The sequence below is a fragment of the Panthera onca genome, chromosome C1 (assembly GCF_046562875.1).
Source record: "Panthera onca isolate mPanOnc1 chromosome C1, mPanOnc1 haplotype 2, whole genome shotgun sequence".
NCBI classification, from domain to species: domain Eukaryota; kingdom Metazoa; phylum Chordata; class Mammalia; order Carnivora; family Felidae; genus Panthera; species Panthera onca.
In genome coordinates this window covers 135952657-135969782 of record NC_138346.1, presented here as the reverse complement: position 1 = coordinate 135969782, position 17126 = coordinate 135952657, and the positions used below count along the sequence as shown (strand labels likewise).

The following is a 17126-nucleotide window of genomic DNA, read 5'->3' as shown; positions in this document are numbered from 1 at the left end:
CACCTTCCCAGTCTCCTGGCTGTCATTTCCATATGCAAAAGCTGTTTGATGTAATTTTAGGGATCCAAATGACAATTTAGTCTAGCCAGTTCATTTTATAGGTGCAGAAAGGAAGGCCCAGGAGAAGCAGGTGACTTGTCCAAGGCTACAAGGTAAAGTGGGGGCTAGATTTCAAGGCTTGTGACTTATTCATGCTCCTCTCCACCTTCATCACTGGAGGAGCCTCTGTGGTTTATAATCTTCATGCGCTCACCCACAGCACTACCCCAGCTGACTTTGCCCTGAAAACATGTCCATAGTGGCCTTGAGGCTCCTCTGCTTCGTTTGCTCCAGTGACTGTTACTGCCACTCCAACTATGTTTCTTCCAGGAACTCAGACTCCAGGCTTTCCTGCTTTAAATGTACCCTTCTTGTTGCATACCTCCCGCATTCTGTCTCTCTCACCTTCGTGTAATCTCCAGGCCCTCAGGCTCTCTATTTTCTCAGTCGGATCCCTGTTGGTGTTTCTCGTCTGCAGCCTGTGTTCATGCATTTTGGTAAGACCTTTGGGCACCTTGCTTCCATGCCTTTTGTCTTGCTTGGCCTCACAGCTCCCACCCTTGGTGTCTTTCCCAGTGGATGATTTCATGCGCTAACTTACTGATTTACTCAAGATTGCGGTACTCCTGCCACTGCTGGCTGTGCACTTTACCCTGAACCACACCAGTTGCCCCACACAATGGCTTGTGACGTCCAGTCTGACTTGAATGTCCTTTTCCCCTGGTTTGATCACTCCTTGTTCTTTATGACCTTGTTCAGACACCGTGGCTTCTAGGAAGCATCTCCTTGTCCTTCTGAACAAGGTTGGAGGTGCCTCCCGTTTGGAGATCTTTATTATTGATGAATAATTCCCTGTGTACATTGCTCTCTTTCACTAGACTATACCCTCCTAGCAGATGGAGACATGTCATAGAATTCAGTGTCCCCAGTGCCCAGCACAGGGTCACCAGACACACAAACTTCTGTTGACCTTATCACGATCCCCTTGACTTACAGGTGCTCTTTTATCTTTTTGTCTCTGGAGGTTTCAGAATACTCTGCCCTCACTATTTTCATCCTCACTACGCACTGGTTTCTTAATCCTTGGCTGTCTCACTTTTGCTTTCCTTACCCTGCTGAAACTGCTCTAGAGACATCTTAAAGACCAGATATGATGGTATTTACTTGGTCCTCAAACCCTACTTCTCTGAATAATTTGGCACTTTTTTTTTTTTACAGTGAGAAAAATTTTTTATTTTTTAATTTTTATTTTATTTTTTATTCTTTTAATATATGAAATTTATTGTCAAATTGGTTTCCATACAATACCCAGTGCTCATCCCAGAAGATGCCCTCTTCAATACCCATCACCTACCCTCCCCTCCCTGCCACCCCCCATCAACCCTCAGTTTGTTCTCAATTTTTAAGAGTCTCTTATGCTTTGGCTCTCTCCCACTCTAACCTCTTTTTTTTTTTTTTTTTTCCCCTTCCCCTCCCCCATGGGTTTCTGTTAAGTTTCTCAGGATCCACATAAGAGTGAAACCATATGGTATCTGTCTTTCTCTGTATGGCTTATTTCACTCAGCATCACACTCTCCAGTTCCATCCATGTTGCTACAAAGGGCCATATTTCATTCTTTCTCATTAATTTGGCACTATTTTAACTGATAACAGCTTCTTAGACTACTGTTCATGTGTGGTTTCCTAGGTTTTTTAGGCAACATGTTATTTTCTACTTTGACAATTTTTATTTCTTCCAAAAAAGCTTTTATGATTTTTTTCTCTTTTATTTGACACCTTATGTAGATAGGTAATATTTTGCAGTGCATTCTGTTCCAAACCTAAATTTTTAATTTTTATATTTTCAAAAGGTATTTTTTTTCAAGTTGATGATTTGAGGCAGTGATTTATTGCTGTTTTTTTTGTGTGTGTGTCAGTATGCCCTCTATTCCCAGGGACCTTTACTATAATTATGTTGATTAGAATGGAAAATTATCCAGCAAACATCGACTTAGTTTCAAAAACCAAAGGCAGAAAACACCATCACCAACAAAAAACCTATTTTTAAAAATTTTAAACTATATTTTAAAAAGTGTAAGTACTAAGAGTTATGCAGTAATAGGTTGTAGTTTGCAGTTTCTGGTCAGTAGTTACTGTAATGAGGGAGATAGTCCAAAAAAAAGGAAGATTTGTTGAAATGAGAACAATTGGTAAAACTGTGTAAGTTGTTTAATGTAAAATGCCATCAGTGATTGATACATTAGACCAGAACTTGCTAATTTGGTATTTCAAGAAATCCATAAGCCCCTGAAATTATATTTAAAATTTTGTGTGTATTTATATTTTCTTCTTAGAAGATTCATAACTTTTTAACAGATTTTTTTAAATGTTTATTTTTGAGGGAGAGAGACAGCATGAATGGGGGAGGAACAGAGAGAGAGGGAGACACAGAATCCGAAGCAAGTTCTAGGCTCTGAGCTGTCAGCACAGAGCCTGACCTGGGACTGGAACCCACAAACTGTGAGATCATGACCTGAGCTGAAGTTGGATGCTTAACCGACTGAGCCACCCAGGCACCCCTTAACAGATTCTTAAAGGGATTCTTGGCACAGACAATGGTAACAACACTGGGCTAGGATATACAGGCTTCTAAAAGGGAAGAGTGTTTTAACAAAAGTTAACATAGTGATATAAAAAAAAAAAAAGTACCTTGTTTAAACTTGGTCATTTAAGAAAATCTTTCAATGACTGATACAATAATATGAAAGTTTTATAATCCTATGATTGAACTAGCTTTTCCTAAAATGGTCAATACAGTTTTAACTGCTGATTTCACTTTTCCTTTGAGAAAACTAAAACCTCAGTCTGTGAAAAAACTATCTAAGAACATCACTGAAAAAAGGGGACATTTTCTAGGGCAGTGATTTTTTTTTTTTTTTAAATACTTGCTCTTATGAATCAACAGGATACTTATAGTAATCTTGAAAACTGTTTTCAAAAGCTTTGAAAGAATATTGACAGAAGTGTAATTTTAAATGTACAAAACATCCCACATAGGCCTTTCAGGTTAAAAGGAGAAGGGGGGTGGGCCTGGTGAAATGGACAATTGTATTAAAGCACTGAGTACCTGGCAGATGGTGGGGGCTCTGGGAATGTCCTTGTTGCTGAATGAATCAGTGCAGTAATCCTATCCGGTAACCAGGCACCTGCCAGTGTATCAGGTAGTTTGTACACAAGAACTCTTTTGATATAATGATCAGACCACCCTCTTATTATAACTACAAATACATGTTGAGATTTCCTCATGAGGTTATATTCTGTTTCAGGTTCATGGGCTTTGGGGGGAAGAAAAACAAATTATTCTGGAGACAGTTCATGTAGTTTAAAGAGGTATCCGGCGTTCTAAAGCAATGTTAATTCACATGGGAGTAGGCATACATAGAGTTTGCAAGGTACAGAGTCCTTCCTGATTCCTTCAGAAATCCTCAGGCAAGAACTTCTTTAATGGAGAATCCCCAAATGCCTTCCACCAAATCTTTATGAACAACTTTTCTCTAACATTTTGATTTCTACTCTGATCACATGTGCCATTTCATTAATGAAACATATTGGGTTTGAAATAAAATGGACCACACAGAGACACCTTTTTCTTTTTAAAGAAACTGCTCGACCTATTTTGTTTTAGCTCTAAATGAAAACATAAAACATATTTTGTTTTGTACAGCCAAAGAAAATTTTCAAGAATATCCCTTTCCTGGGAAAGTTGGAGGTAAAACATGTAGAGGTCATGGCTGCTGACAGGAAGACCTGTTCATTTTATCGCTTTTGCAATGAGGTGACAACTGATTGCTTTGGAGACGCTGATTGCTGCAGCCATTGCTGGGCTAGCCTAGTCACCTGTAAGAGAATGATGACTTGGTCACCACGGTCCCCATGCTATAATCTACTTAATCTGAGCACCATCACTGGCAGAGCTTGCTTGTTTAGGGAAGTGCATGGGTTCTGTTTTTGTTTTTGTTTTTGTTTTTAATTAAAGAGCATATTGTCCAGGCCGCAGTAATGTCTTCCTGAGCTCCATCAGGCTGATTTATAGTTTAATTAAACATGGTATTCTAACTAAATGATATGAAGATTTTACTTTTAAGCATGGCAAACAACTTTACTGGAAGGCTACTTAAAAAATCTGTTGTTCTGAATGATGCATGAGCTCTTGTTTTTGTTTTTTGCGTTTTGATTTTTTTTTTTTTTTTTTTTTTTTGGCTTTGAGCTGAATTGCACTATCTTCGACCACCTCTTGTTTTGGAATGGTTGAGTAGTTTGTGGTCCCCTGCCCTAAGCTGAACAAGTGCATGATTTGTTATGTCACTGCCATCTGAGCAGAGCCTGGGCTATTTGTGACTTGTGTAGCATGTCAACATTTTCTCTTTCTGAGTTGCTGTGACTGGTTTTTCTCCAGGAGTGAGCCCTCCAGAATGCAGGGTTTCACATAGCTTTCCTTTCTGAGATAGAAAATGGCTGCCTAGGGTCAATACCCTCATCTTAGTTTGTATTGTTCTCTCATAACAGTTGTCGTACTTCAGTTTATAAGTACTGTTAAATGTTTATATGCTAGATTGCATGCTTGTCATGATTTACATAGCAGTGGTAGAAGTCTGATTCTCAGGTAAGCAGTCCAGGTCTGGAAATTTCTATAGGTTCAGTTATATTAATTGATAGATATTCAATACTATATTCTATCTTTTATCTAGTTTTTACCTTGCTACATGAAATAATTACTGTACCTCTAATTAAGATCATTCCATTGCTCCTAGCTATGCTGTGAATGCATTCCTCGGTAGTCCTTCTCTTTTGTTTGTAATAATCCTTGGCCAGTACCTCTCCCTTGGTTAGCATCGAATATTCATTCTACTGTGAGTGCTGTGAGATTGGAGACTGAGGTTCTGCTCCCCTTGTTACCATGTCGCTCAACACTGTGTTTGGCACACATCAGCTGCTCAGTCCATGCTGACAGAACCCACAGACTTCAGCCACAGTAACCCAGCCTGCAGCTTCAGCAAACTGGTTGCCTAGGGGGCTGCATTCAGTTCAGTCATGCTTTCTTAGGCATGCATGCTCTTTAAAAACTTTGAATTCATGGTCAACATCTGTAATTTATGAAAATTTCCACTTAATTCTGAATTTTTGGCTTCTTTTACATATTAAAGTGTGTGATAGTGGGCTCAGTTTCCTACATGAGAGTAGGAGGTTGGAGCTAAGTCTGCTTGGGATAGGGCATGCTCTTCTGGTTTAACACCTGACCCACTTCAAATTCTTGGCCCCAGAGAGCATCTGAACTTGGACCCTCTGGAAAAATGCCATTTAAGGCAGCTCAGTCACTGAATCATTAAAGGAACTTGTTCCTAAGGTGTTATCATCTGGAGTGCAAGAATTTACAAATTGTGATACAGTTTTCTGAGGTATCTGGGGCAATGTGTTTTTTATGACATGCTTTTAAAAGGCATTTAGCATGATTTGGAGTTCCTAAGAGAAGTTAAATGTCTTTTGGGGCTACTCGACCAAATGGATAGTGTTTTAGGAGCCACATAAAACATTTCCTGGGGTGACAAGTCACATTTTTATGCAATAGCATAGTGGATTTTGGTGTGCTGTCCCTGGACTGTCAACATCAACATTACTGAGGAACTTGTTAGAAATAAAATTCTTGGGCCCTGGTCAAAAACTCTAGGGTTGAGGCCCAGCAATCTGTATTTTAATAAGCTCTCTAGGTTACCCTGAGCCAGTCTGCTAACAGGATTAAATATAATAATAAAATATAATTTAGATTGATTTTTTTTATTTCTGAAAAGTTTTAGTGAGATTGATTAATTCAACCAATTCTGTTGACCTGAGAATTATTTAAATTTTGCACCATGAAACTTACTGTGACCTTATAAATTGAGATTTACCAAAACTATAAAACTCAGTGAGAAATTTCTGAATTTCTAACATCTACCATATTTGCTGAGAGAACCCAACTGTCTGTGATCTGACATAGGAGAAATATATTGGCCAAGTGTGATAAGCCAGGCCGTCTTTGGCTCCTGGCTTATGTTCTCTTGGTAAAAGAGAGACACAGAATATTCATTATACTTCGGCCTTGCCCACGATCTCTGGTTTGGGAGTCACTCTGTGTCTGGTCAAATTGGACCCCTCTGGCACTGTTGCTATGCTTTAGGAAACGATGGACTGTAGCAATAAATGTTAGCTGTTATTATAGGGGGCTGGCTGTGTCCACTTAAGAAGGCTTGGAAGGATATATACTGCATATATACTGCAGTTGCTAGGTAGAAATCTGAAATAAATGTGGATAGGGGCTGCAGGTTATCATTTGTAATTGGTCATGTGCAAGAACAGGCAACTAGGCCAGAGGTCTTAGTATTCCTTCTGTGACATCCTCGATCCTTTTGTATTTAAGGCTATATTCATTTGTTTTTCCAGTGGCTAGCATTACTTTGCTATTGTACACAGTGTTTTTATAATCTCTGAGCTGCTCATGTAAAGCAAAAAGAATTCGTTAAGAGCAGATAGCTCACTGAAAGCCAGAGGTGATGGTCTAACTTTGCAAGGGCTCTCCTTGAAGGGCCTAGTCAGCATACCCGGCCACAGAGGAGTTGGGCCAGAGTAAGGAAGAAGCAATTCTGGTTAGAGGCATTAAGTTCTCTTGGTATTGGGGTAGAGTATGAGAAAATACCTACTGGGCTTATTCATAAAATGGAATCCTTTTATCTGCAGACTGTCCCTTTCTTCTTCTCCATGGTAAGTTCCTCCATGAAAGATCTTAAAAATGAGCCAAAGTTTTCTCTAAAGGTACTGGAATCATCAGTGTCTCCAATGGATAGTATCATTTCTTCTGGAGTGCTTTAATATGTAGTAGGTTTTTTTTTTTTTAATTTTCTTATTTGTAAGTAAGCTCTACACACAGCATGGGGCTTGAACTCACAACCCTGAGATCGAGAGTAGAATGCTCTATTGACTGAGCCATCTAGGCATCCCTGTGGGTTATTTTTAAAATTTATTTTATTTTTTTTAACAGAGGGACATGGTTAATATTTGAAAGTAGAAAATATTAGTTTATGTATATCTAATCATACAAAGCATTAGCTAAACAATTGGCAAGATGTTTTGTTATCCCTGAAAAAAAATTTGCTTTGAGTAAACTCTATGGCTAGTGTGAGGCTTAACTTATGATCCCCAAGATCAAGAGTTGCATGCTCTACTGACTGAGCCAGCCAGGCACACTATCCTTGAAATTTTTCATTTCAGTACCAGGTTATCTGCTATGTTGAACAGCATTGCTGGTGTAAGACTGGGGCAGAGTGACCTATAAGAGGGAGGCCTGGCCATGGCAAGGCAGAAAATTAGGAAAAGGCCAGTATGACATAAGATTTTTCTCTGTTATCATTTACTTTGAATTAGTTTTGATTCCTTGAGTGAGAACTGAGCCTCAGTGATCTGACCTGGGAGATACTGGCCAAGCTTCACTAAGCAGATCATTTCTTGATTGTAATACTTTTGAGACTTTACTGAGAAAAATAATTGAATTCCAAAAACCTCTAAGCAAGGTAAATGCTAGGAGCTTTAAAAATTATCCTAAAAATTAGATGGAAACTATCGTTTAACTGATATAAAAAAGTTAGCTATTGTAATGTACAGCATGGTGCTCATAGTTAGTAATACTATATTATATATTTGAAAGTTGCTAAGAGAGCAGATCTTAAAGGTTCTTATCATAAGAAAAAAGATTTTGTAATTGTGTATGGTGATGGATGTTAAAAAATTATGTTTTCATCCTATAGGCAGCTTCTAGTAGGAGATATTTAAAAAGTTAAAATTTGTAGGTATATTTTATGAAGAATATTCTTTATCTGATGTAATTTCTGTAAGCTTGTAAAGTTTAAAAAATTCTTCTGAGTCCGTAAAATTTTAATTTGTATTATATTTACTTTAATGCATTTTTAAATTTACAGTGAAAAAAAAGTTTCCTTCAGAATTTCATCCTGTAGCTTCATGGTTGCTGCTGGAGGGTTCAGGGAGGTCTCTGCATCCCAAATACTTTAGAATAAGAAAGAAAAAAACAAAAAGCAAACAAAAGCAAAAAGTTTGAAAGCAACCAAAAAAACTGTCGGTGATGGAAGCACACCATTATGAGTTTGTCCCTTTTGGCAAGTGGATTTGTAAAATAAATTTAATTCCACATTATTAAATGATAGCAATTGTTTGCTGTGAAATCTAAATTCTTAGTGGAAAAAGGCATCAAAACACATAATCCAGACTTCAGGATCAGTTGTGGATATTTTTCTTCCCCACGAGTGTTTTAGGGAACCAGTAAATGTAATTAGTTAGGGGCTGGGAACGAGAAGAGCTGAGTCCCTTAGGCTCAGCCTGACTCATGTTTATGGGGGCCTGGCCTGTTTAAGGCAGTGTTTAGGTGTTTGGGATTAGACACCATAAAATATGCTTATATCTTAAGGGCTTTGACTCTCCGTTGGGTAAATCAAGCCTAACTTATTGATGGAGAACAATAGGTGGCAAAAACAAAGCAAAAGACAGACTTGCAACAAGCAAATAATAAAATAACAAAAGGAAATGTCCAGCAGACAGTTTTCTCGAATTGAGAAAGCAAGGAGACAAGTGTCAGCACCATTGATAGTGACCTTGAAGTCTTTAGATAACCTCAGCGTTTTGACTGAACTGAATTGAATAAAATGTACTTTTTAAAGCTTTATTTCATAGGGATAATTTACTAAGCCTGTCTGGAAATAAGGACCTTGGTAATGAGACCCGCTTTGAGGCAAACACTCTTCAAAGTTCAATTAAAAAAATTTTCTTAATGTTTATTTTTGAGAGAGAGAGAGAGAGAGAGAGCAAGCAGAGGAGGGGCAGAGAGAGGGAGACATGGAATCTGAAACAGGCTCCAGGTCTGAGCTGTCAGCACAGAGCCCGATGATGGGCTTGAACTCACGAACCGTGAGATCATGACCTGAGCCAAAGTTGGACGCTTAACTAACTGACTGAGCCACCCAGATGCTCCTCAAAGTTCAATTAAGAAGAGCAGTGCCATTTTCAGAACATGTGATTCTGGGTTAGGAAGGAAGTGCCTGACTTGGGGTGGTGAGGGTTTCCAGGCTCATTGCTGGGATACATATAGCTGCATTTTCTGTGGTTACATTAAAAAAGCCAGAATGTTGCAATTTCATGTAGAATGGACTTCAGAGTTTGAAGAGTTTCTTAACTTACAGAAAACAGCAGGGTAAATGAAGAAAGGTACGTAGTTGAGGTCTCTTACATTTCTAAAGGGGCTGTAAAAGCAGGTATTCTGTGGGTTGTAGTCAATGTGTAAGGTATAGAACGCTGCTTTTACAGTCAGTTTGAATTTGTAGACAAATATTAAAAGGTACCCATGTATCTGTGTTTTGAAAGCCATTTGTCAAAATACTGTGACTGTTTTGAAATATGAAGAAATTGAGCAGATTTCATTTAGTTGCGTCAGTGTTCTCATTGTTTTATGTTTGAGTTTGCTTAATACTTTGATTTCATTTTAACACATCTTTTATTTGCACACTTCTTGTCATGTTTAGCATGTATGCAACATACTAAGTTGCTTATTTTGGATTTAGCTGAATCCTTGAGCATGTAGCATATTGCATGGCATATAGCAGGTGCCTTAATAAAACTGTTTGAATCCATGAATTTAACATATGGTTATTGCATTAAGATATTTGCTGATGTGACCCTTTTGATGGCTTACCTTTTCCCACTAGCCATTTATTTTCAGATAATTAAAAAGGGATTTTTATGGAACATTCTAGAAAGAAAATATTAGTATTGATGTTCTAGTTAATATAGGCACTTGAAAATTTTAGAAGAAAATAGACTGATTGACACATTTAAAAATAAACTGTCTAATATGAAAAGTAAAGATAACTTTTCTGGAACTGGGTATGGTATGTAGAGAAAGAAAAAGGATGAACAAATACCTGTAAAAAAAGAACTTACCATTTGTGGCAACATGGATGGACCTAGAGGGTGCTCAGTAAAATAAGTCAGACAGAGAAAGACAAATACCCTATGATTTCACTTATATGTGGCATCTAAAAAACAAAACAAATGAACAAATAGCAACAACAAGAAAAAAACCCAGAAACAGATTTATAAATACAGAGAATGAATTGGTATTTGCCAGAGAGGACGGGGGTGGAAGGATGGGTGAAATGAATGGAGGGGATAATGAGGTACAGACTTCCAGTTATAAAATAAGTAAGTCATGGAGATGAAAACTGCAGCAGAGGAAATATAGTCAATACTATTGTAATAATGTGTGGTGACACATGGTGACTGGACTTATCATGGTGAACATTATGTAATCTATAGTACTGTTGAATCACCATGTTGTACACCTGAAGCTAATATAACATCGTATCTCCACTATCCTTCAATAACAAAAATTAAAAAAGAAAAAAAGGATGACTAGACTTTGTGTATAAGATTTAGAGTAAATCTTCCAAAATGGTCCCCATTAATAAAGATGCCAATAATTTAATTATTTCGCATTGTATGTCTCCCTTCTTGGAGAGAAATGTTTGTTATATTGTCAAATCCGCATTATGACTGGGCTGCAAAAAGTCTGAGCCAGTAACCCTCATCCCTCAAATATGCTCATGGACAATTGCCATAGAAATGAAAGTTGAAAGTTGGTACATTTCACTGATTGTGACACATCTTGGAAGTTGAGATGATGTATACCTTCTGTATATTTTAACACTGTCTCTATGGTTACACTCTTTTTATTCCCTCTTTTTAGTCATACAGTTTATCAAGAAAGAAAATAGTGCACTACACCTGTTTTGATCAACGGAAAAGAGCAAATGCAGCATTTTTAATAGGTGCTTATGCTGTAAGTACTTTTTCATGATTATTTTCTATAATCAGGCCAAGGGAATGCTAACACTGTCACATAAAATCCAGGCCAGTTTTTCAGTGGAATTGGGAGATGGTGAAAATTATTAGCACCCTGGGAATTGATGTGGAATGGAAAGTGTGGACTACTATCCATGGGCTATTTAATTCTCAGATTTTATTTGCTAGTATCTAATGACAGAGTCTCAGAACCACAATGGGGAGCTTGGGTCCCACAGTTGTATGGGTGTTTTTAAAAGAAGAATATCCAGAAAGAATATATCCAGGGAAAAGAATATATAGTGGAAGATTTTTAAAGACTGTTGAGGTGTTCCTTTTTTGCATAAGAGGAAATCCTAGATTGCATGGGGAAGGATTGTTATTATTATATTATCATTATCCATCTACTAATCTATATACATGTTTGCAGTAGGCAAACCAAATATAGGTCCTGCATATATTACACTTCCCTACTAACTAGACAGGACTTTCCCAGAAACATTTTGATTGCAAATTTTGTTCTCTGTAAGTACTAAAACGTAAATGTGAGTTCCATGTGAATGTGCTACAGCGTTTTGGTGTGAATATTTCTAGGATTTTCTATATGTACTGGGGTTGGACAAAAACTTGGAAGGCAGAAGCCCACCAAGGCTAAAATTCATTTGTAACCTGTAATAACTTTTTAGGGACAAGTGTGATATCCATGTAGGAATAGGCTGGTTTAAAGGCAGGGGAGAGAGGTGTCACTTCCCATCATCCTTGGGGAGGGTTTGTGCTTCTCTGAAGCCTGAAAACACACTGCTGTGTGACCTTTCCAGGCCCTCCTGAAGATCTTGACGGAAGGAGGCACCAGCTACTATGTATCACACTCTGCCACATTAAACCGAAAGCTCTAGGGGAAAAAGCCCAGACAGATGTGGTGTTAGAAAGACTGTCAGCTGTTGCAGGGTATAGGCTGAGAGTAGCGGCAGGCTGACAGCCTGAGTGCAGCCTGGGGCCTTGTTTCCAGGGCTGAGATGCCCAGCTCTGGCCAACTTTTCTCCCTGTGGTGTGGCCACCATGAAGCCGTGGGCCATCCCTTGTGGTACTTTTCTTTCTCACTCTGTAGGCAGCAGGGTATAATACAAAGAATCTTGACTAAGAATCAGAAAAACATTTTTTCATCCTGAAGTGGCTCTGGGATGACGGGTAAGCCACTTTATCTGTCTTTGCTTTATTTAGTTTCCTTATCTGTAAAATGATAGGGTTGGATATAATGACCTCTAAGTTTCCTTCAAATTCTGAGGATACAAAGATTATTTGTAGCACCGCCAGGCCATTGCTTTTGTTTTAAAGGCACACATGAAAAGCTGGCTGTTGGCATGAAGGCTTAGTGAAGTGCTGGTAAGCTGAATGAAGCAAGCATGCTTATTTTTCACTTTACATTGATAATTAATTATTACTCATTTGGGACTGATAATTGACAGTGTGTTTAGAATATGGAGAGCCTGTAATAACCTTTGGATTCAAGCCATGTAAACAAGGGTGTCTTTCCTGAGGGGTTTGGTGATGCTGTGTGAGCATGTTCTCTGCGAGCCCTTTGTCATAAGGGATTATCAGGAAGAGGTCATCTACTGCTCTCTCGTTCCTTCTCCTCTTCCCTGCCCTCTCCTCTTCCTCTCTTCTTTCCTTCTTTTTTTTTTTTTTTTAAATTTTTTTAATGTTTGTTTATTTTTGAGACAGAGAGAGACAGAGCATGAACGGGGGAGGGTCAGAGAGAGAGGGAGACACAGAATCTGAAGCAGGCTCTAGGCTCTGAGCTGTCAGCACAGAGCCCGACGCGGGGCTCGAACTCACGGACCGTGAGATCATGACCTGAGCCAAAGTCGGATGCTTAACCGACTGAGCCACCCAGGCGCCCCTCTTCTTTCCTTTTTAATGCCCGTCTTTCCTGTTTCTGGTGTCATCTTTAATTTTATCATGGCACCTCTAGAGTTTTGAAAGGAAGTTCAGTCATAATAAATGCACTGAGCTGGGGATAAAATACATCAGATGCAGAAGTTTCCACCACTTTAATGTAACCCAATGAAGGAGAAGCAGTCTCAGAGGGATTGAAGAAGCGCTGAGGGCAGCATGAGCTTGTCTGACACACTAGTTCGAAAAGCGGTGTAAAGTAATTCTTCTTGTACTGTTCGTTTCCTCATTGATTGTCGTTTCCAATTTTGAAAACGCATTCCCCAGAAAGCTTTTTGACACAACACTTAATTAAAATGAAAACCAAGAATTGTATTCTTCCCTTAAAGAGAATTTTGTGCCTTACTTTGTATTGTGTGTATGCATTTAATTGTTGGCACAAGTCTTATAAGAAGAGAGTCTGTAATGTGCATTATACAAACATCTCAGTGAAGTTACACGTACATTAATGTTGCTGTTTGGATAAGTCATGGTCTCCTGGGGGAATCTTCCTGTTACTAAAGTCAGATATCCAACTACGTGTTTGTATCTCCATGGTATCTCACATTTATCTTGGCAAAACAGAACTTTTTATTCCTTTTCTCCATGAACCTATTTATTCCCACAGTCATTGCCTTTTTAGTAAGTGGACTGCCATCAGTGACTTGCTGAATCCAAGAATAGTACATTTTCATTCCTCCTGTTTCCTCTTCCCACATTATACTCATCAGTAAGTTTGGTCAACTCTGCCTCTAAAACATATATTGAGTCAGAATACTTCTTTCCATCTCTGTTGTTATCCTGTAGCTCCAGCCACTGTCTCTGTTTACCTGGTTGACCACCAGAGCATCATACATTGTTTCCTTTTTACACCCTTGCCTTTGTTTAATCACAGCTGCCACACAATTGTCAGAGTAATCTTTTAAAAATATAAATTAGATCATTCATGGCTCTGTTTCAAATCTGTCTAATGCTTGCTCACTGTTCTTGGCATTGAATTCAACCTCCTTACCAATGCCATTAAGATCCCCCTTGATCTGGCCGTGTCTACCTCTGTGTTCTCCTGGCTCAGGATGCCCCCATCACACTGGCCTTCTAACCATGAAAACCTCAAACTTATTCCCACTTGAAGACCTTCATATTTCTGTTCTCTCTTCCTGGAGTGTTTTTATCTTAGACCTTTGCATTCCTGATTCCTTATAATAATCACTTCCTCAGAAAGACTTCCTCTCAAGTTTTACTCTGTTCTCCCCACCTCCAGTCACCCTCTAGTTCCTTGTTGTTTTATTTTCTTTATAGTGCTCTGCTATTTGAAATTATCTGATTCATTTATATATTTACTTGTTTATTATCTCTTTCCTAGACTAGAGGGTAGGGACCTTGTCTGCTCCGTTCATTGCTGTGTCTGGGAGGTGATAAAATACTTAACAAGGGGTTAGGCCCAGGGAGTCAGCAGCTGAATTGGAAGCTGGCCACAATGGAGCCTTCCTGTTATGCTGAGCCATGAGGAAGTCCAGGTGAGGGGGTGTCCCAGGGAAGAGATGAGGTGGCCAGTGCGGAGGGCCATGGCATGCTGTGGGCAGCAGCTGTTTACATACTGGTATGGAACTATTTCAGTATTTGAACTCTTAGAACTGTGCCTGGCACATAGTAGGTGCTCTGTAAATATCTACTCAATGAATGAATAATGAGATGACAAAATATGAAAGAAGGAAGGAAGGTAACTTCAGAGGGAAACTGAAAATCATCAAATTGGACATAGAGGGTAAAGTGGTATCTTATCAGAATGCTGTGGTCTTGACTGAGCCAACTATGGCCTTTAAAGATGCAGATTCAAAGCAGAGATCAGAGCCCAAGGGCAGTTACCACCTGCACAAAAGTCACATCATCACCTTGCCTTTTGTTGTTGCTATTGTTGTTTTAATTTTTTTTAATGTTTATTTGAGAGAGAGAGAGAGAGCGCCAGCGCGGGAAGGACAGAGAGAGAGAGAGAGAGAGAGAGACAGAATCTGAAGCAGGCTCCAGGCTCTGAGCTGTCAGCACAGAGCTGGATGTGGGGCTTGAACCCACAAACTGTGAGATCATGACCTGAGCTGAAATCAGACGCCTAACCGACTGAGCCACCCAGGCGCCTTTGTTGTTGTTTTTGATAAACTCTTTTTACCCCAATTTTTAAAATTGTGGTAAAATACATACAATATAAAATTTACTGTTTTAGGCATTTCTTTCTTCTCAATTACTTTGTTCATTGAAGTATAATTGACATATCATTATATTATTTTCAGGTGTACAGTGTAATGATTTGATATTTGTAGATGTTGAAAAATGATCACCATGATAAGTCCAGGTAACATTCATCACCATACATAGTTTGGAAAACATTTATTTCTTGTGATGAGTCTTCATAGTGTATTAGGTACATTTGTATTGCTCTGCGTTAGATGGTGACTTTAAGTATGTCACACAAGCTTTTGTAGTTCTACTTTCTTATCTCTAAGTAGGGGAGAGCCTTTTTACGTTTTACCTCCTAGAACTGTCATGAGCATTAAGAAGGAGATAAAATATGGAACATCATGTTCAGTGGGAAATCGACAAACCCTTCTCTGTGAGTGATTCGAAAGCCAGGGTTGCTAGAATGAGGTGGCCCCTGGGGATCACAGTGACACTGGACAGATGGATGACAGGCGCCGTTTCAGGGAAGTCCCTACTCAGGAAGTGTCTCTTTATTCCTAAGCTGTGACGTTATACTTGTTGAGATGGAGGGCACAGATTTTACGAAGAGATCAACTTTGTCGGGAAGGTGTTTCCTTCCCAGGACTATACTCAATGCAGTTTTGGAGTTGGGAATTAGGATGCTTGGATCATAGTGGCATCCACAGCACTTTCATATGAGTTTGAAGAAGATGGTTCTTCTTCATTAATTAATGAAGTTAATTAGGTTCTTGCCATGAGCTTACAGACCACATCCTCGCTTGCTACTATTTTGCTCTCGGTTCACAGAACCATGATAAAGAGGTCAAGGAGAATTTGGATGAAGCACATGATGACTAGGTGATTGGAAAAATTATGTGTGAGAAGTTAGAATAAATGTGATGGTTTAGCTTAGAAAATGAAATTCAGAGTTAAAAAATTAAGGTTTCTTTTTTATTCCCCTAGATATGTGGAGGAGGCTTAAGCAGAGGCGGTAACCACAATGTGTTTTCCTTAACCCACGTGTTAAGTCCTCATATTGCCAAATAAGGGGTCTAATTATGGATTAACTGGGACAAGGCTGAGCCAGATGTCATGTCTGAATTAGAGATGACAAGGCTAAGGTTTGTAGACTTTGTAATCATGTCTGTGTCTGCTATTTATAATGTAGACTACACTTAACACCTTAGTAGTTCTATTCTACCTCTAAGTCTACTGCTAATTGCAAAGAAGCTGTCCTCCACCTGGTGTTTTGGTTGAGAACAGTGACCTTAGCAGAGCCACAGGCTTGACCTTGAATGCACTTGTTAGTTTTATGTCTTGAGCAAGTTATTTAACTCTTCTAAATTCCTGGTTTTTTTTTTTTTCATCTTTAAAATAGAGATAATAACACCCCACCTAACATAGTTGTGGTGAGGAGTGAAGGAGGTCACGCTGATGAAGGTGTCCCGGGGCAATGCCTGGCATTTGAAGCATTTAGGAATGGCTGGCAGCTCTAGGGAGGAAAGTTGTGTGGCCTTCCAGAAAATTTTCTGAGCTATTGTCTTACCTCCCTTGAAGAGCTGAAACCTATCCTCCTCCCCACCCCATTTTACATTTACATCCTTTCTTAGCTCAGAAACACTCAGATGGTTGTTAGTCTGTTGGTTGCTTGGGATAAATCACCAGAAGGTGTAGTAGGAGGTGTTTTTTGTTTGTTTTGTTTTGTTTTGTTTTCTAGGATGTTATTTGCATTTTAAAGGAAGAAACTGTCTGAACCAAGTAAATTTTTTATTTTTGACATGTGTGTTCAGGCATTCTTTAGTTCAGTAAATATTTATTTGGCTCAGGGGAGCTTTACCCAGCACAATGGTGGGCCCTGGGGAATATAAAAAAAAAAAAGAAAAATAGAAAAAAGAATGAATACCTGGCTTAAAATGGGCGACAGGGGAGTAATAAATAATTGAGAAAAGTGTGCAGTAGGTGCCAAGTTGGATAAATAAAAATCAACAAGTGTTTTCCCCACCCTTATTATACATAAGGCCTTGTTCTCAGGGTTGAGGATGCTAAGG

The 17126-nt window shown here is 38.9% G+C and overlaps 1 protein-coding gene across 7 annotated transcripts in view; it reads left to right on the top strand.

Moving 5' to 3' along the window:
- Positions 1–17126, top strand: part of CDC14A (cell division cycle 14A) — a 187506-nt gene that overhangs the window by 24431 nt on the left and 145949 nt on the right. For all 7 annotated transcript variants that reach the window (XM_078451616.2, XM_078451613.2, XM_078451617.2 and 4 more), the window contains exon 4: positions 10859–10951. In XM_078451616.2, the coding sequence (XP_078307742.1) occupies positions 10859–10951 (93 nt within the window). The remainder of the gene's footprint in view (positions 1–10858; positions 10952–17126) is intronic.